The sequence below is a fragment of the Electrophorus electricus genome, chromosome 3 (assembly GCF_041902795.1).
Source record: "Electrophorus electricus isolate QZ-2024a chromosome 3, ASM4190279v1, whole genome shotgun sequence".
NCBI lineage: Eukaryota > Metazoa > Chordata > Actinopteri > Gymnotiformes > Gymnotidae > Electrophorus > Electrophorus electricus.
This window is the reverse complement of record NC_137499.1, coordinates 22,908,857-22,928,648: the sequence shown is the minus strand read 5'-3', so window position 1 is coordinate 22,928,648 and position 19,792 is coordinate 22,908,857. Positions and strand designations below refer to the sequence as shown.

Here is a 19,792-nt window from a genome sequence, read left to right as displayed (position 1 = left end):
ATATGAACAGCCCTGGTCCAACTGCTACCATCCGGTCCTGTCCATCAATCCCCGTGTGAACGGCCCAGGTGTGTTGGAGCAGGGGAACAACTCTCAACAACCACACTAACCCACACTAATCCCAACATCCACACTAACCCACGCTAATCTCAACACTCACATTAACCCCAACAGCCACACTAACCCACACTAACCCCCACAAACCCCAACAACACCCAGCCTAACCCTAATCCAAACCCTTTGAAAGCACTGGGTAGTGATTAAAAATAAAATTTCTCTCACACACACACACACACACACACACACACACACACACACACACACACACACACACACACACCTGCTGAACCTCAACATTCGATGTGTGTGCGCATTTGTGTCTCATTTCTGTGTGCTGGGAGTTGCCAGGCCTGTCATCATGGTTACTGCAGGGGACACGCGCCCCGTTAAGGGGGCCCCTCCGTGATTGCCCATGACCTTATCAGCTGGGTAACATAACCGAGAAATAAGACCAAGCACTGAGAAGCATCACCACCATAAGCTGTTATTTAACAGCTGACGTGTGTTTCATTATGAGAGCTCTCACTCTCGCACACACACACACACACACACACAGTGGTGTTTTGCTGTATTTGTGAGGACTTTGACTCAAAATATGCAGTAACAAAAAAGCCCCACCCTAACTTAAGCCTTCCCCCACTGTAAGATACCCCCCGTATGAGGCCGTATCTGTATCTACAGCAAGACACTACTCTCTGTGTGTGTGAGAACATGTTCTCACACACACACCTCCAAATAGTCCACACACTAAATAACACTCTCCTCATGTCTAGAGCTTCTCTGCCCCCCCAGAGCAGCACACTGCCAGCTATCGCCACTGCTGCCCCCTGGTGGCTACAGCTGATCCAGCACTCAGAGCATGCAGGCCTCATCACTCTTCCCTAAATCACACAATCACGGAGCTGAAGCACGCGGCCTGCAACAGCAAACGCAAGGGCGTCTCTCCCTCTCTCTCTCTCTCTCTCTCTCTCACACACACACACACACACACACACACACAGTTAAGTTCACCCATCATGAGCAAAATGCACCTGGGCATTTAGATGAAAGGTTCAATAAGGAAGCGGTCCAAAAGCACCTGGCCTCGATGCCGCGTGAGCCAAACAAGAGGCCACACCTCTTCACCATAGCCTCCTACTCCCTCCCTCCTCAGCCTCGCACGGGGAAAAAAAAAAACACGCCCACAAAGTTGTGCTTCGCCTGGTTTCCGTTAAATCTGTATGGTGAAACCCTGCAGCGGGGGAGGTGGCCGAGGGCGGGTGGACCACAGCGCCGCCCCGTTAATGAGCTAACGCCAAGCGTTCTCCGGAAACCTCGCCCTCTCGCTGTTTGTCGTGGCCTTTGACTCGCGCCGTCTGGCGCTGCCGGGACAGACGGGACATCAAGACGGCGCCCTAACACAATAGAGCTCTTCTCTGAATCGGATCAAAAGGTCCCATCGCAAAGAGACACGGAGCACACAGGTTAAACGATCCTGGCACAACGTGGGGCGTGGCCCGGCGGGTTCCGCAGGGTGGCGCACTCCGCAGCTTGAGGGCACGGCGGCTTTGAGTGGCTGCGCCAACACCGCTGAGTGCCTGTCGAACGCCCTGAAAGGGAGTCCGGAAAGGACGGGAAAATAGCTCATCACCTGCTTTATAGTGAGCGTCATTCAACAGCACACAGGCTCAAACCATTCTGACAGTTGGGGGGGCGGTTACATCATACAACCTCATTCTGATATGACACGGAAACCCAGCGGCCCACATCTATGTGACGCAATGAGCCGGGTCATGTTCGTCTGTTCCGTTCAGACGGAGGTGTGTGACTATTGGCACTCCTCCATCACCCAGCCCCCGAGCGTCGCTACTGGAGGAGGGTGGAGAACGAGTCCCAGCTCCGTCGGCACGGCTGGGGAGCACTCACTCGCTCTCTCTCACTCACGCCATCTCTCATTGTCTCACTCCCTCTGCACCCAGTCCCATATCACCACAGATAAATTGCAGACACCTCGCCATCCATTCCGCACGCGTGTGTGTGTGTGTGTTTGTTACGCACGCACTCAAACTGGCCTCCAACAACCTGCCACAGCACCACCTACTCAATCATGCAGCAATCAAGTGACTACATTCAAAGATGAAGACTGGCCAACTGTTGAGCGTGCGTGCGTGCGTGCGCACGTGTGTGTGTGTATGACTGTACTGCAGTACTATAATGCACAACAGAACTCAGACCTCATTTATTTTATTAGAACCACTTTTCAAATGTTATATTTCATTAAAATGCAGACATTTCAAACAAATTTCATGAAATAAATTGCATTCCACGAAAAAAAAAAAAAAAGATAAAATAAATAAGCGTTAGAAGTGCATTTTACATTTTCCATGCGGAGGAGATCGCCATGCAGCACAAGACTATTTGGTTTCTTCCCCACAGAACGTGTGTGTCTACATCAATGCTACTCTGCCCAACACTCTTCACCGCAACGTCAGAGGACCACGGCCTTCTTCAACCAACCAGCCAACACTATGCTTACACTTTCCCTGGATTAATTTAGGAATATCATTATGCCTAATCCAGCAGCAAAACAGTCACTGTTTGTGTGTGTCTGAGTGCGTGCGCGCACACCACTGTTTGAACCACTACTTCCTCCTGAAGGCTATGGCAGAGCAGAGAGTGCCTCCATTCTGGATAAAGTTTTCCACTCTGGTGACCCCATAATGCCCTGGGGCTCCCCCCGTGTCCAGCCCACACAGTTAGCAAGTTAGCAAGTGGCCCTATGTAAACATAGCAGGGTCTCCCAGTACCGCTCGCCCGGAACGCCATGCCGGAATGACACAGGCACATAACGGGAGAGAATGCTTTGGCACGTGAGTAACTGGGGAGGGAGAAGAGGCGATTTAAACAGCTGTTCCCTCACGGGAGAGGCCAGCACTCCCACACGGGGGAGGCCCACACTCCAGGGAAATCTTCCTGGCCTGCATCAAGACATTTACAGGCACATCACACACATACCTGCAGGATTAGTCAGTGGTATTCTTAAAACAACACTGGCTCTGTGTGTATGTGTATGTGTGCGCGCGCATATATAACAGGTTTTAAGCCCTTAACCTCCACATTTCAACCCCACCACAGAAACCCATGCCATGCCAGCAAGCATTAGCCCTCACCAGAAGGTGCGTCTGCCTCGTTTAAGAGGGGCTCCGTCTGGAGCGGTCCTGAGGGGGCGCTAGAGGAGCCCCGGGTTCACACGCCGGGACTTACGCGTGCATACCACGTCTGTGGTTGGTTTTGTAGCCCGTGATCAAAAAGCAGGGAGAAAGGCAAGCAGAGATGAGGTCAGAGCACAGATACTCCTCAGCTCCCTCCACCCCCAGCCCTTGTTAGAGAGAGAGAGAGACACAGAGGGGGCAGCATCTGGATGCGATCAGGAGACGAGAGGAGCTGGGGAGACCACGCAGAGGAGAGAGAGAGAGGAGGAGAGAGGAGAAGGAAGCAGAGGAGATGACAGGGCATGACGTATGCTTCCCCGCGGGGTCGCCATGGTGTGCCAGCCTCTGATCTCAGGTCAGTGGAGCACCTAAACACTCTGCTGCACCCGGTTCAGTTCACGCACGCTTAATCTGGCCACATGGCGCTATTCCAAAGAGCTCCAAACTCAAACAAACAAACAAACAAACGTTTCAGTGCAACAGAAAGACGCTCAGCTACACCCGCTGTTACTGTTATGTGCACTTACTCCTCAGAATATGCTGGATTACCTTTCTCTCCCCTCTCCTCCTCCTTTACTCCTTTCCTCCAATCTCTTCTCCTCTCCCCTCTACTCCTCCTCTATTCCTCTTCTCTCCTCGAACACGTCTAGACTCTGAAGACCGAGCAAAGCCACTACAGCACCTGTCGGACTCCGTCGGACCGGTAAGTCTGCTCGCAGCTCATTTATAAGGTGCTACCAAAAAATGAAATACAAGACCATTATACGTCTGTTTTTTTGATCACCACTTCTCTCCTGTTTTCAGTACCTCTCTCTCCTCTACTGTCTCATCTCGTCTTGTCTCATCTCGCATGAAGAAGCATAATGTTTACATATAATGAAACTATATTAAGGTTTCACTGCAGTATGAGTCTAAATGTGCCCGTGCTGACCTCCTGGCAGCACGGTGTTAAAAACTGTGAGTTTGATCTCTGCTCGCCGGGTCTAACACCATCTTCCACTCAATAATATGCCTGCACCTGCCTGAAAGCACAATATCACAATCCCTGCTTCCTTTCCAAGACAGCCACAGCTCTGAGACACAGACCCCGAACCCAAACCTGCAAAGCCGTGGGTTATCACAACATCTTGCTGTGTCTTGCTGCGTATGGGGACGAGAAGAACTGCCCTTGCTCGCGACGTTTACTGAACTACACATGAAAGCTCTGTGGCACTGAGAAATTCGTGCTGCCAGAGCTCGGAGCAGGACGCCGCCGCTAACAACTATCACACACACACCCACATCCACACAAACATCCCCCCCCCCCCCCTCCACACACACACACACACACACACACACACACACACACACACACACACACACACACACACACACACACACACACACACACACACACACACACACACCTCTCTCCAGATGTGCTGTGCACCCAAGTGTGTGTGTATGTGTGTGTCCGGTGCACTGGGCAACCATCCCACACACACTTTAAGGCCTCCATAAAAAAAAAAACCAACAACCCAAAGAAAGAAAATCCAGGAGTCGTGCGCTACCTGCCGCATAACATTTACATGGAAATACATGTGCAACGTATCGCATCCCCCCTGCCGCCCACTCCAAAAAACACACCCCTCCATCCCCCGGGCAACCAGGTCAGGGCATTCACCGCGGCCAGATGCCGAGGATGGACAGTTAACAGCATGTGTGGGCTTCCCATCGGGAGCAGGAGGCCGACAGTCTAATCCAAAGTTTTGCATGGGACACTGGTAAACAGAACAGGGGCCAGGAAAGAACGTTTGTGTGTGTGTGTGTGATGACACTGCCTCCCGATAGGCAGTGAACACCAGCAGTCGCCACGCCGACGCTACAGCGCAGGAAGGCTCCGCCTAGGAGCAGGGAAACAGGGTGAGAGGGTGAAAGAGAGAGAGAGTGATGAAAAAGAGAGAAGATGAGGAGTGATGGAGGTGGAAAGAATAAGACAGGGGGGGAGAGAGAGAGAGAGAGGGGCAGATAGGCAAGCTGTGCTGAAGTACAATGGATAGACACCAGATGGTGAGAGAGAGGGTGCAAGAGAGAGAGAGAGAAGTCTGCCTTGGTTATTTTGCCATTCTGTCATCAGCTTAAGTCTGATCACGCAAAACCTCACAGCCAGTTCCCACAAAGACACTCGCAGATAAACACAGAGCCCAGCTCTAACGCAGCTACAGACCACCTCCACCAATCCCACTTCAGCTGATCTGAGAACAGTGCCTGTCCAGCAAGTTGTCAGTTGCCCCACAGTTCCAGAGAGATCTCAAATAACCCCAGTAAAGACTTTTCTTTTTTTTTTTTTTTGTTCCAAATTTCTGCAGCACTCAGTTACCTGGCTCAGGTGTGATCAGAGATACCAGCCCTAAGGCCGCCGTGACAGCGGTGCTACGCTCCACATTGTCGCCATCGTGCTCAGTTTTCTGTGGCTCTGCCCTCTGCTGTCTAGCCCCGCATTTTAGCGGCAATACGGGTCATACAAGATTCAGAGCAGGAAGCAGAAAGATGGAGGCAATGGAGATGGCCCACTTTTAGGACGCCAAGACGCCAACGAAGGACTTCTGCTCTCTACCGGTGAGCTGGCCGTTTCTCTTTCTTTTTTTTAAATGAGCCCCTCACACGTCACATGATGTCAAGGGTCAACTCTCTCCATCGTGCTGTAAGCTACACTGGCGTTCGAGAACACCCAGGTCATACTCCAGTTCTGCGCAAATCACGGACACGTGTCCGCTCAGACTCGGGAGTGCGTAATGCGGTTAGGAAAAGAAGGCCGGTTTGGCAAACTGTTTTGTCCCGTTGGGAATGACTGTAAAGGCCAGGTCGAACTCTCCTCCACTGGGGTCACAGCGGGGTCAGGCTAAACTGTACGATACGTCATCTGACATTTGATACGTCAATATCTATCGCTTACTGATGAACTGATTTCAATTTGGAAATCACATCGGAAATCAAGGATGTTTTGTGGGATGGGGCGGTTCCTGACTGGCATTCTCTTGGGTAAAGAAGGCCTCATTGGTTGCTGTAAGAAGAGACTCATCAGTCTGGAAGATATGCTCCCACTGCTCACGGTGTCCGAGCAGGTCTTCTCTTAGCTCACTCTCCTCTGCTCTGCCCCGTATCTGTTAAAGATCCAAGTGAGGGCCTTTCCCACTCCTCTGCTGTACTAATGCCTTTTTTCCATCTCCGTCTGCATGCCAAGGCTTCTCTCACCAGAAGGTCCGAATCCACATGAAGGTTTGTTTCCTTTCTGAACCGAATGATGTCACTTGAGTGTTGGCAAAGCAGTGTAGTCTTAATAAAACAACACGGACATAATCGGCATCTCCAGGGGGTGCTGGGAGCACGCCTGAGGGCTGCGGGGTTTGGAGATAGAGAGGCGTCGTGGGTCGAAGGTCACCGGGAAGGGGGGGGGGGGTTTAAGTGGTTCACACACACACACACACACACACACACACACACACACACACACACACACACACACACACACACACACACACACACACACACACACACACGACAGGAAGCCACGGAGAGGGGTTAAACTGGACACCTTTTGCATCAGTGTGTGTGGAGTGTGTGAGCAGGTGCTGTCCAGCCATGCGGGCACTAGCCTGGAGTGACCTGCTTTTCTCAAGCTCTGTTTATCCTGCAAGAAATGGGGCTGTTTTATGGGTCGTGTGCTCAGGGGCTCCCCCACCCTCCCTCTCGTAATGCGCGATGATGTCAGTCTTCCCGAACAGGAACCCCAGAAGCCCCCACACCAGCAAACCCGGGCTGTGCTGACATTAGAGACCAAGAGTTTTTTTTTGTTACGCACTCAGGGCTCGTTTGTGCCGTGATCTATGCGGTGCGCTCAGACTGATGCAAATGACGCATGTTCCAGCAGTTCCACCAGGGCTGCTGGGAAGTCTGGCAGGAGGCTCTCGGAAATACACATCCCGGCATGCAAGTGACTCAAGATCCACTACGGTACAGTGAAAGAGACGAAACAGGGCACGAAGATTCCGTTCTGTCGTCTTACAGCTCCCCGGCACAGAAAGTCCTGCAATGCCTGAGTGAGTGTCCTGTACTGTCTCATACGTGCAGCCTGAACAGGTGCAGGACCGTGCAGGCCACCTGACTACATAACTGGTGTAACTGCAGTACGAACAGGACTAAGAGAAGCCCTTGTGCATATGCCATGTGTAGCAGTAGGTACCTCGCGTAAGACACTGTAAGCTCAGAGATGACACCTGACACTCTGGACAGTAAAGCTTCCATCACCTTTGACCTCTGACCTCCCTCCCAGGCCCCTTACCTAAAAAGGTAAGAGCCAGTAGCCTTTGCTTCTTGCCAACGTGAATCTTAATCGGCTTACGGTCAAATACATCTGTCCAAACAACCCCACCCGAGTACAGCCCAATGCTGTAATGGGGCGTCCATACCTACTTTTCTCCACAAAGGCATATAAAGGAATATATCTTGGTTTAACAGCCTCAAATAAACCACCTGCCTAGAACTTCTATGTGGCAAAGATCTCCAACGGGTAAGAAGGTACTGCAACATGAGGCATTGGTCTACACGGCATTTCCAACCAGAAGCCCTGCGTGGACAAAACCATCCGCGAGGCTCTGAACTCTCGCACTGCTGCCTACAATGCGGGGATCATCAGCGGGAACATGGACGAGTACAAGTCCGCAGCATACGGAGTGCGCAGGGCGGTGAGGGAGGCGAAGCGGCGCTACGGGAAGAAACTAGAGACACAGTTCCAGCAGAGTGGCTCTAGATCCCTGTGGCAGGGACTACGGACGATCACGGACTACAGGAGCCCACCCTCCGGACTGATGAGTGCGGATGAGTCTCTGGCGAACGAGCTGAATACATTCTTCGCTCGCTTCGAGGCTACATCTAGCAGCACAAATGCTAACGGCGCCAGTGCTAACGGCGCCAGTGCTAACGGCGCCAGTGCTAACGGCGCCAGTGCTAACGGCGCCAGTGCTAACGGCGCCAGTGCTAACGGCGCAGCCAATGGCACATGCGCGGGGCCCACCATAGAACAGCGCCCTCTCATCATCACGGAGAGTGACGTGAGGAGAGTGTTTAAAAGGGTGAATACCAGGAAGGCGATGGGACCAGACGGTATCTGCGGGAGGGTCCTCAAAGCCTGCGCAGATCAGCTAGCCCCGGTATTCACCGACATCTTGTATATCTGTACATCTGTATATATAGATTTAGATTTATACTCAATTACCCTGTTACACAACTGTAGATATGGTATTATACAAAATGGATCTGTACATTCTGTAGATTGTGTACATATATACCCAACCATATACATTGTACATTGTGTATATAATCATAATATACATATATTGTACATACATTGTTAATATATTTTTGTACATACATAGAATATATATATTTATCTGCATATATATATATATATATATATATATATATATATATATATATATATATATATATATATTTATCTGCATATATATATATATATATATATATATATATATATATATATATATATATATATATATATATATATATTTTTATATATATATATATATATATTTTTTTTTTTTTTTTTCTCTATGCACCCCTGTTTCTCTTCCTCAGTTTGGACAGAGCACTCTCCACCATTTCACTGCTCGTTATACTGTGTATGACTATGTATGTGACAATAAACCGAACTTGAACTTGAACTTGAACAGGCGTAGGCTACAGGACATGCATATACAAGCAGCTTATAGGGAGTGTGTGTGTTTGTGTGTGTGTGTGTGTGTGCGCTACAGGGCATGCATATACAAGCAGCTTATAGGGAGTGTGTGTGTTTGTGTGTGTGTGTGTGTGTGTGTGTGTGTGTGCGCTACAGGGCATGCATATACAAGCACCCTACAGGCATGCATGTACAAGTAGTCTATAAGGCATGTGTAACATTAAGCTACAGGGCATTTATCAATGCAGCCTCTAAGAACTTTGAAGCTAAACCCCAGATAGGATAAGTAGCTATAGCCCATAGCCCAGCTAACGCTTCCCAGTCAAAGATGTGATTATGGTCAAGCAAACTGGTCCCACATTAGGTCCCACAATCATCAATCTGACAGACCATTTTCTATTCACAACTTTTGAAATGCTATAAACTCCACAACCTCCCGCTGAGTGAATAACCCGCTTCTATGATCGGGCACAGTCATTCAGGGAGTGTAAAACCTCTCAGTGCCAACGTCATGACACGGGGGTCTTCTAATTTGACGCCAGCTTCCTGTCCACAAGTCTGTTTGGTGTTTTAGCATACGTTCCTGGTGTTGTTTCGCTCGTGTATGGGAGCGCTGTGTGCAGGGGCTCATCGATATCAGCTTGTGACCTCAACCTGGCCACAAAGGAAATAAGTCTAGATTGACAAAGGCCGTACACCCACCACCATCTGGGTCAAAGGTCTCAGACATACTCTTCTTCTCTGCTAACGACAAGCGTGGGTCACTGAAAGCAGCAGCGGCTGTGGGTGCGGTTATCTCAGTACGGAAGAATCCGGCCTTCCCAGAACTCAGTGCACCTGTGTGAGTGCACACTAAAATAGCACAGCTACCTTTACCAGGCCTGGAAGGAGAGCGTGTGTGTGTGTGTGTGTGTGAGATTTCAGTTCCAGATCTCTCTCAGAGGAAACACTGAGGCTGATCAAACTGAAGTACGTTTCAGTGAACAGAACCACTGTCATACGGATCGTTTCAGAGCAGCTGGGTTTGAATGTTAGCCCAGAGCGATCCCGGAGCGAGGCCAGTTCTAGACCCTGCATGACACCATCATGTTTCTTTTTTTGCTCTGGGTTCAGTCCATGGTTCCCACACAGGACCACCACTATTAACACAAGGCTAAAGATGTCCAGTTAAGGAGCTGCAACCTTCTACTAGTGTTGCATAATTGCTAAAGTCGTCCCAGGACAGACTGTGCAGGGCAGCCTTTAGGGCATGCTGCAGGTATACCTGCAGGGCAGAGGGAAACCCGGTCAAAACCGCCAGACTCCCGTATCAGTCAGACATGGTTTAGAGGCCAAAGCACGCTGACCGAACACTCAACAACAAACCGCAAGCTTTTCTTTTATTGAACATCAGAAGAGCTTTCTGACTGGTTGGCTGACTCACCATTCTGCTCATCAAGCTCGTTACCAATCTCCTGACCCATACGCTTCTGTTGGCCAATGACAGCGGCCAGGGCGTCCAGACCTGCATCCTGGGCTAGACAGAGAGAGAGAGAGAAGGAGGGAGAGAGAGAGTGAGAGAGAGAACGAGAGAGAGAGAAAGGAAGAATGAAAGAACAAAAAAAGTGTGATTGAGTGAGTGAGAACACACACGGTGCAGCAGAGGGTGGAGCACAGTAGGCGGAGTCTCTCTGCCCATCTTGCCTTGGATTATGCGCTGCTGCTGCTCTTTGATTTCTCCGAACGTCAGTCCTCTCGTCTCCTCCGGTTCATTCAGCAGCCAGGGGTTCGCCGCCACCCCCGGCCCCGCCCCCCGCCCCGGTCCACCTGTCATCAAGGTCGAGCTGCGGCGTAGGAGATCGCCGTAACGTCAATCTGTCAGCAGTGCGCTCACTCGCCTGACAACATTTAAACCGCTACACACATAATGTAATGCAACAGTTATTACATGCACTCTGTCACTCACCAATCTTACCCACTTACACACATGCTTCCCAAGACAGCCACACATCATTAACTTTGTAACTGTAAATAAACTATCTGGCCTGACTGTGTGTGTGTGTGTGTGTGTGTAAACACACACACACATCTGGGAAACTCATGTGCCTTTCAGAACAAATTTTCAGTTATGTTTAACATAAATAACATCCAACTTTTTTTTAGTGTTTAAGATCAGAAGGCACGTGTGTTTATGGCTGTGCTGGGGCCCACTTTACATAAAACTCCTCTCCCCAGTCTTCCTCCCGCTCCGTAACCCCAACTGGGACAAAACCCCGGGAATACACGTCCACGCCGAGCTGAATGCTAACACGTCCACGCCGAGCTCAACCTAAACATGCTCAGATGGGGTTCGGTGTGAACACGTCCAGACAAACGTTGAGTATAAACATCCACACCATTCAACATTCTCCGCACTAAAGCTCGTTGCCAAAGACGTCCAGCCTGGTGCTGGTTCTGGAGAAGGTGTCTGGGTGGAGGAGGAGATGTGGGCCTGCTCTCAGAAAGAAGGAGAGAAGGACAGACAGGAAAGAGGGATTGAAAAAGAGATAGACCAAATACAGAGAGGAATTTTGAAAGCGTGTGGAGTTTTGATAAAGGTCCGGGGCCGGCGTAGATACTCGCCTGTCTTCCCTGCCCCCCCTCCTGCTGCATCAGCTCCCGACGGCCTCGTAAGGGAGTGGCCAGCCTGTGCAAGGGTGAGCAGAGCAGGCGTGGCCCACGCCTGGAGCCACGCCCAGCCCTGACCACCTGCGTTAGACGCAGGCCGCTGCACGGCGAGACTGGGGCATCTCCTGCAGTTAGTGCCACTAGGCTGGGTACTGTCTCGGGCTACAGGGGTCACTCGCACCTCCAGCTCAGTCTCCCTCATACTGCTCTTCTTCCCTCCTTCCTTTCACTCCCCCCCATCAAGCTTTTCCATATTTCACACCTCTGCACAAATCCCCCAGCCCTTTTGTTTCTGTCTTTCTCTCTACCCATCATTTATCCCTCCCACCATCTCTCTGAGGAAGGGTCTCTGTTTGAACTGCGGCCCGGGTCGTTTTGGACCGCCCGCTCCACCGGGTTCCGCCCCGGAGTGCCGCTTCCTCTCACCCTATGCGCTGTGTGAGGATTAGAGTTTATCCGATTCCCCGCTGAGCTCACACGCTCCCCCAGCCACGTCGCCCCGGAGCCAGTCAGCCCACCAATTATTCATCCGCGCATTATGATCAAACTGAAAGGAGAGGAGGTTGGGGGCCGGCCAGGGCACAGGGTCGCGGTTTGTGTATGTGTGTGGGGGGGTGGGTTAGGGGCTTCATATACAGCAGCCTTGTCACTTGGTGCCTTATTAGAGGCTAATCTACCCAAAAAAAAAAAAAAGTTTTGCAAATATGATAATCCCTTCATTCCAACAGGAAAGGTGGAACAACTTTGGTTAGTGAAGCAAGACTTAACCCCCCCCACCCCAAACACCCATGTAGACCACACAGTGAGAGCAGGCCCCGATCAAAGGCCCTGCTACCCAACATGCAGCAGCCTGATATCGCGCACCCCAAGCCTGCTCCCAACATAGAAACAGCTCCATCAAATGGTCCGAACTTATATGATTTAGGCGCCGTTAACTTGGGCTCACTCCTGCCCATCAGGGAGATCCAGATCAGTGAAAACGTAACACACTTACGTGCGCTCGCTCTCTCACACACGCGGACGGAGACCACAACCACAAAATCGTTTCTTGAAGTCTTCTAATGCAGCAACTGAGCCTATAAGCCTTTACCAGCCTCTGCAGAGCCAGCAGGCCACGCCCACAGCCACTTACCTGCCTTCCAGGTAAAGCCAAACTCAGCATTAATGATTTACTACCCAGAGAAGCTTTAAAATCAGCAAGACCCTGCAGAACAACCTAATCCGTGTCGAATAGCAAAACACGGCCAAGGATGTTTCTACGGTAGCCGATACTTTCCTTTCCGGATGACCCACACCCACTCCTGCACACATGCGCACAGCGCCATGGAGATTCAGGAGAGACAGCTGGGACCAGGCTCCTCCCACAGAGACTCAGGAGAGACAGTTCTCACTGCATTAGCAGGCTGTACCCCGTCGTGACGGGCACACTACATACGTTCAAAGAGGTCTGCATATTCTCAACTAATGAGCACGGCGAGGTCATCCCTTCTGTATGTAGACGACTGTAATCAGATTAGTCTGTTAGACAGTTTTACCGTGAGGGATCCAGATCTGTACCATTCCGGTTAAAAGAGGCACACAGTTGTTTTTCTTTGGTCACCAGGTCATCAAGCAGACTCTGTCTTCTGTCTGCCTCTGACTGTGTGCTGTAGGTCATTTGTTAAGGTACTATGACCATTAATAGAGAATGCTACGGTACAATACATAATAGTATAAAGACAAATATAAACATACTTTCAACAAAATGTGAAAAATACCTTTCAGATTATATATTGGATTTTTCTGTTAGCTCGGGTTCAACTTCATCTAACAATCAGACATTACTGATTCATAAGGTGTAAAAGGGTAAAAAATCCTATTTATTACAACAGACTGCCCTCTACAGGCCAATACAAGGAAGTACCAACAGCTGCCACACTATCAGGGAAGCTCAAAAGCAACAGGATAAAAATGTAAAGATCCAATTCATGTACAACATCAGTACATTAAAAAGATTTTGAGCAAGGATAAGATTTATGATATTACTTTATGTCTCTGTCCATGTGATTCAGTATAAACATGCCTGAGCATAGTCCTTCAGGCTGTCGCATGGCAACACACTATCTGACTATCTGCGCTCTGTGGAAGGATACATGCGCCGCTGTGATGAGGCTCGAATCAGGGTCTCCCGCAGCATGGACACATTCTGCTTCATCTTCTGCAAGGACGCTCTGAGTGTCATGTTGAGCTGCCCGTTACAGGTTACAGACATTAACAGACATTGACAGACATTGTGAGCAATCCGTATGAACAGCTGTACCCTCTGCCCACATCATCAATGTGTGTGGGGAGAACTGCCTCACCTTGGCAGGGTTACCGCCCGTCCTCTGCTGTCTGTTCCTCTCATGGATGTTTTCTGCAATCTCCTGGGCCAGACGGCAAGTGGCATCGTAATTCTGCAACCTAATGACACAAGAAGTTTTTATCCAGTTCTGGACATTTTTGCATGGTATATTACTCTGTATTATATCACACTAAGTCTCAACACTAGTCACTCTAGCCTCTACTGACAGTGAGTGCTTTGCACACATACACACCCACATAGGAGATGGGGGCGTCCCTGGATTACACATTAAATCTGTTTATGGTGAGTTTGACAAACTGACCCATGTGCCTATGAAGATCTACTGAATCATGCAAGAAAAGAGCTTTAAATAATGCCTCATCTCCAGTTATATCTCCATTATATATTATATCTCCATTATATATTATATCTCCCTTATATAACTCCAATATATATTATATCTCCATTATATATTATATCTCCATCTCCATTATATAACTCCACCTCCACCAACAGACGCTTCCCATTACAAACGTGTTAGGCGTTCATGGTTGAACTGGGCGACCTTTGGCCTACACACTTAACACGCGCGCGACCTCATCACTAATGCGCGAGTCTGTTTGAGAGTCAGGTGACGCACGGTTAGCACGGTGGCTACCGTTAGCTAGGCTAGCTGGTGTACACAGCCCAGACGTCCTAGATAAAGGTAGATAAAGCTAGACGTTAAGTTACGGAGATGAAGACATGACGATAACAACACCGCAGACCTCATTAAAGCTCGAGCTCGTCAGTTCTGTAACATTTCTATTCCGTTTATGTAGCTAGCGGAGCTAATGCTAGTGACTAGCTAGCTACTGAGAATTACAGCAAATGTTCAGGGTGCTACAACATTTCAAATGACAATAAAAAATACTTACCAGAGATCCTGGGACATATTTTAAGTGATTGATGTATTTTATTGTATTTATTAAAGAATTTTCCTACAGCAAACAATCAGAACCAATCAGTAGCGAAAATATTCCGGCTTTAATGATACGTTGCAACCGTGCGCTGTTTGAGACAAACTTCGTTCGTAAATCAAAACTCGACGCAGGTAGTTGGAATTGCGTTCATGGTGCAAGTAAATTCAGATGTGAGTATCGTTAGCCGAAGCCATTCACCCCTTAGCCACAGGTTCAGGATTTGGAATTAATATGTTACTGATCATTTAAATCAAGCTTATATTTTATGTTCACATAGTTCTCACGGGACAAGAGAAAGCATGAAATACTAGACTACAAGACACTGAAACCCAAGCTCTAATATAATGAATTCAGATATAGGTTAGTGTTGCAAAAAAAAGTACTGTAATCAATAACAATTTATGTTGTATGGTATACTCACATATGAATATTTTGTGTTATATATTCGGTACTTGCTTTGAAAAAAACCTTTTTAAACGCATGATTCTTACACGCGTACGTGAATTTCCTTGAGATTTCCGATGTGATTGCTACAGCTCATGAAACGTCCCTTATGGCATGTAACATGGCGTATGTGTCTGTAGCATAATTTATCATAATAAAAATTCTCTCAGTGGATGACGTCAGCCCCCATTTAAAAGTGTTGCTGGACTCTCTGTTGTACCATGATCAAACATGCATATTTCGATAGAAAACAAATGTGTGATATCTTGGACAGGACCCATTTGTCCGGAGATGTTAGACTAAGAAGACATTCAGAACTAGAAATGAAACAACACTGAATGCAGAATGTTGTCAGTGAAACGTCATTCTTAACGCTGTAAAACAGCAAAATAACAAAGTAACAATGTTGTTTGTATATGTCACATTTAACAATGCCATTTGCTGGAACATCACTCAAACACCATCCTACTTATAAGAACACCAATTTCTATATTTAATAACATGGTTTATTTAATACATATAATATCACTCAACTTTGTTTAGAGAAAAAAAACAACTTTGTGATTTGTGATATTATGTTAATGAAGTTTTATAGCCCCAGATATGTTTGAAATCAAAATAACCTGTGTATACAAACAGTTGGCAGGGTACTGTTAAATAGAAAATGTACAGGTTTTGAAATAAGTGCTTCCTAAATAGATGTAAGCATTCTAAATAAAGAATATGCTGACAATATTTGGGTGTTGATCATTTTATTTACTGCACTGGCACAGAATGCCGGCCATCCTTGTGTTGCTCGAGTAAACACAAGTAACGATCTCAGGTGGTTAATAGGAAAGACCTGATTTTTCCAACGGGCACTGCAAGCAGTTATGCAAGTCATCTGCATAAATCACCTGATCTCCACTGCCTCATTCAGACTGTGTAAAACTCTGGATATTAACAGTCAGTCCTGATGAGACCTTCTCAACTCTTGTTCTTAATACTTTGAAACTCTTTTAAATTGTCCTTGCACGTGCACCGACCTCAGACATCCTTCAAGGGCAGAATCTGCCAGCTTTGGTCTTGCAGACCTAAAGAACGTTGGTGGTGAAAGATTGCACTCCTGTTCCTTGCATTGCCCTGAGGGTATGGGAGAAATCAAATTCGACACACACCTCATCAGACCCTGTTCCAGATCCTTCTACATGTTTGAGATTGCAGGATGGAAGATACCAGCATGTCCAGCACTGAGATGCTGCGCTTCTTTCAGACAAATTCTGGTGGAAAGGACAGTTGAGAAAGGGTTTGCACCAAACCGGCTCCCAAAAGAATCACAACAAGCGCACGGAAACATCTGAGCAAAGACCAGGCAGGTGAGGGGCAGTTTGATGCTTGGACGTCTTGTCAAATATGCATGTAAATGATGCTGCACATGTACAGTATATTGGAAAATGGAATTGTCCTTTTCAAGTGCCAGTCATGGCCCAATACTTTAATTGCATCAAAAAATGATGCAGCTATCTCAGATCAAGACATACTCAACCTCAGGCAGCTTAATTAGTTGTGTTTACTCTAATGGATTAAATGCGAGTAGGAACTACGGAAACATATAGCATATTGTTAGTTTAGAGCAATTGTATCTGTGACGTCTGCACTTGTTACACAAACACCTGCATAACAATGCTCTTATTATAGTAGTGAATGTCAATCATTTATTGTTAGTACAGTTTACCACTTTATTTTTACAGTGGTGTCTGTCAAAAATGTTTATCTTAGAAACCAGAAGCAGCCCAAAGAGTGTCTCCATGATGACTATCTCAAAGCCAGATAGCTGGGAAGTCAGCTCCTGTCCTGGGATGAAGTATGGTCAGTATGTGGACTGGGAGAAGACTGACCATGACTCTGCTACCCGTTACCAGAAAATCCTCTCCAGTGACCACACTGAGCTGAAAGAGCTGGCTCGCTCAGGATTCTGGGCCATGCCGCACACACTCCGTGCCAGAAACTATCGGCACATCATCCAGTGCATCAGACAACATTCCAGGACAACAGACGGGGACACCTACTGTGACCTGGCAGGGCAGCTGTTTGGGGAGCACCGGACCACCTACCCCTTTCCAAAGTTCATGGAATATGGGGAGATTCCATGGTACTGCCTGAACAAAGCGGGCCTGACTTCTGTGAAGAAGATCTTGCTGTGTGCCAGTCAGCGCTTCCCTGAGGTCACATTCTGCCCAATCCTGCCAGCTCTCATCTCTCTCCTCTTGCACTACAGTGAGGAAGAGACCCAGTGCTTCCACAGTATCTGCTCACTGGTGTCATACACAGACACAAAAACAGTACATTGACTGAACCTTCCTTACCACCCATGCCTCCTGCGTGACATTCGGTGACCTGGCCAACAAGTACTGTAGAGGCATCTGCAAGTTGATCGCAAGCTCCCACCAGAGCCTCTTTGAGTTCTACTCCGACTGGATAATATGGATCTTTGCTGATCTACCAGTTAGCTATGCCATTAGAGTGTTGGATGTGTACCTGATTGAAGGCTACAAGGTCCTGTACCAGGTGGCATTAGCGCTCCTCAGCCTCTACGAGGACTCGGTGAGTTCTCGCGTGGCCTGTGTGGACGACTTCTGGCAGGACATGAAGAGATTTGTGGAGAGCATTCTCCACCACAGTAGTGGTGATGCTCTGTTTCAGAGAGCCTTCGGTATCCAATTGCCCACATGCCAAGAACTCGCCTTCCTCTACAAGGCCAACAAGCAGGCCCTGATGCAGAAGGGCATCCTAATTAAGAGGTGAGGAAGAGTATCATCAAAGTCCAAGTCTGAATTTACCTCTGTGATTTTTATATTACTCTGCTGTATGTATATAAACTGTAGGAATTCATTGAACAGTTTGATACCCCCCCATTCACATTACCTGAATTACTCCCATTTATCTCTTGTGATTTAATTAAGTCATTTGTTGGCTGATTTGCTAAAACCTTTCCTTTGTGTGTGAACTCTGTTTCTCACTCACAGTTCATACCACAGCATGGAGCTCGGCAAGTTCTGCTGAATCGTGGTGTCCAAGACGGAGATGCGGGTGTTGTGGGCCTGGATTCCGGAACGCTTTGCCCTCATCAGCCTTGTGCGTCTCTTCAGCACTGCCGATCATGCCGGGAGCCTCACTGCGTATGTCACCCCCAACCCTAAATCTGAAAGTTCTTAGATTTAAATAGGTTAAAGTGTACAGTAACATGTTTTAACAGTCGCAGCAGACATAATAACGTACAGTTAAGTAAGGACACTTTTGAGTGTCAGCATATTTAGGTGTTTCAGTACAGTGCCCTGTCCCAGATTCACATTACAGAGATCCTTCTCAGAACATCCAAGCTTCAGATATTATGAAGAATGGCTTCCTAAACACTGGATTTCTGCCTGTATTTGTAGGAACACCCGAGTAGAACATTGAACCTCCAACTTGCTGCCTGACTAATTCTTTCATCTGAAGGTTTTATTCACAGGTGGGGGGGGGGGGGACATGAGTCCAAAGTGCTGTTGCTAAGGACAGTGGATGAGGAGGCAGGTCGCCTCCCTACACAGCTGACTACATTTACTCTCTGGAAGTTAATTGTTATACAGGTGTTCCCAGTCTGGGTCCTGGGGAACCCTTAGCCACTGTTTTTGTTGTATAGTGTTCTACAGACATTCCAGGTTCTACCTGGCTCAGGTATGCTGAGAGCTGGTGTAGATGTGGATAGCATCTTTTAGGTTAGGACTGTTAACCTAAAGCATATCACAAGCAGATAGATAGATATATAAGGATTTCGAGACTTTGTCTCAAACTCTTTTGAATGACATTTGAAAACATACTGAGACATAGAGATTTTCATATTAGACACTATTACAATGCATTAGAGGCAGTACGGCACGATTCCCTGAGACAGCGTGAGAACCCAACCTGAGCAGTGATGGGTGAGAGGTGAGAGTGTGATCTCACATCTGTCCCTGTTTGCCCTGGCAGGTCTGTTGAGCGTTCTTATCTTCAGACTGGACCCTGAGGAGACATGATGGATAGAAGTGCCATTTCTTTGGCACTCAGGAATGTTTTTGTTTTCACGATATGTAAAACCTCCAGTCTGACACTGAATGCATTATGAACATGGAGCAGCATATCCCTGTCCCGATGTCTTGCATGCCGCAGACTCAGCAGACACACGGGCATCTTAAACACCACTCTGTTTTTAAGCTGACGCCAGCACTGGAGCGTCAGGGATTTTGTACAGGGGACAGATCCAAAGAGCAGAAACTAAAGGCCGGCACAGTTGCCATAACCAGAGCAAAGGTACAAAAACATCAGGCAAAGGGCAAAAGAGAATAACAGCAGAGAGACAAACCACCGGCACTCAGTATGCTTAGCCTAGGCTGAAACTACACTTCTCAAAGAGGAGGTGGATAGAGGGATT

At 48.0% G+C, this 19,792-nt stretch overlaps 1 protein-coding gene and 1 pseudogene across 3 annotated transcripts in view; one reads left to right on the top strand and one right to left on the bottom strand.

Moving 5' to 3' along the window:
* The window catches only part of stx8 (syntaxin 8), a 32,380-nt gene extending 17,353 nt beyond the window's left edge, over positions 1-15,027 (bottom strand). For all 3 annotated transcript variants that reach the window (XR_003411440.3, XM_081710683.1, XM_027021941.3), the window contains exons 1-6: positions 14,872-15,027; positions 13,974-14,073; positions 13,764-13,858; positions 13,167-13,277; positions 10,669-10,808; positions 10,409-10,501 (exon numbers count right to left, since the gene is read on the bottom strand). Coding sequence is in view for 2 of the 3 variants with exons in the window: in XM_081710683.1 (XP_081566809.1) it covers positions 10,409-10,501; positions 10,669-10,808; positions 13,167-13,277; positions 13,764-13,858; positions 13,974-14,073; positions 14,872-14,888 (556 nt within the window). In the remaining variant the exon portion in view is untranslated. The remainder of the gene's footprint in view (positions 1-10,408; positions 10,502-10,668; positions 10,809-13,166; positions 13,278-13,763; positions 13,859-13,973; positions 14,074-14,871) is intronic.
* Positions 15,028-16,145: 1,118 nt separating this feature from the next.
* On the top strand, positions 16,146-19,455 carry LOC113584780 (TBC1 domain family member 24-like; annotated as a pseudogene).
* The last annotated feature ends 337 nt before the right edge of the window (positions 19,456-19,792 follow it).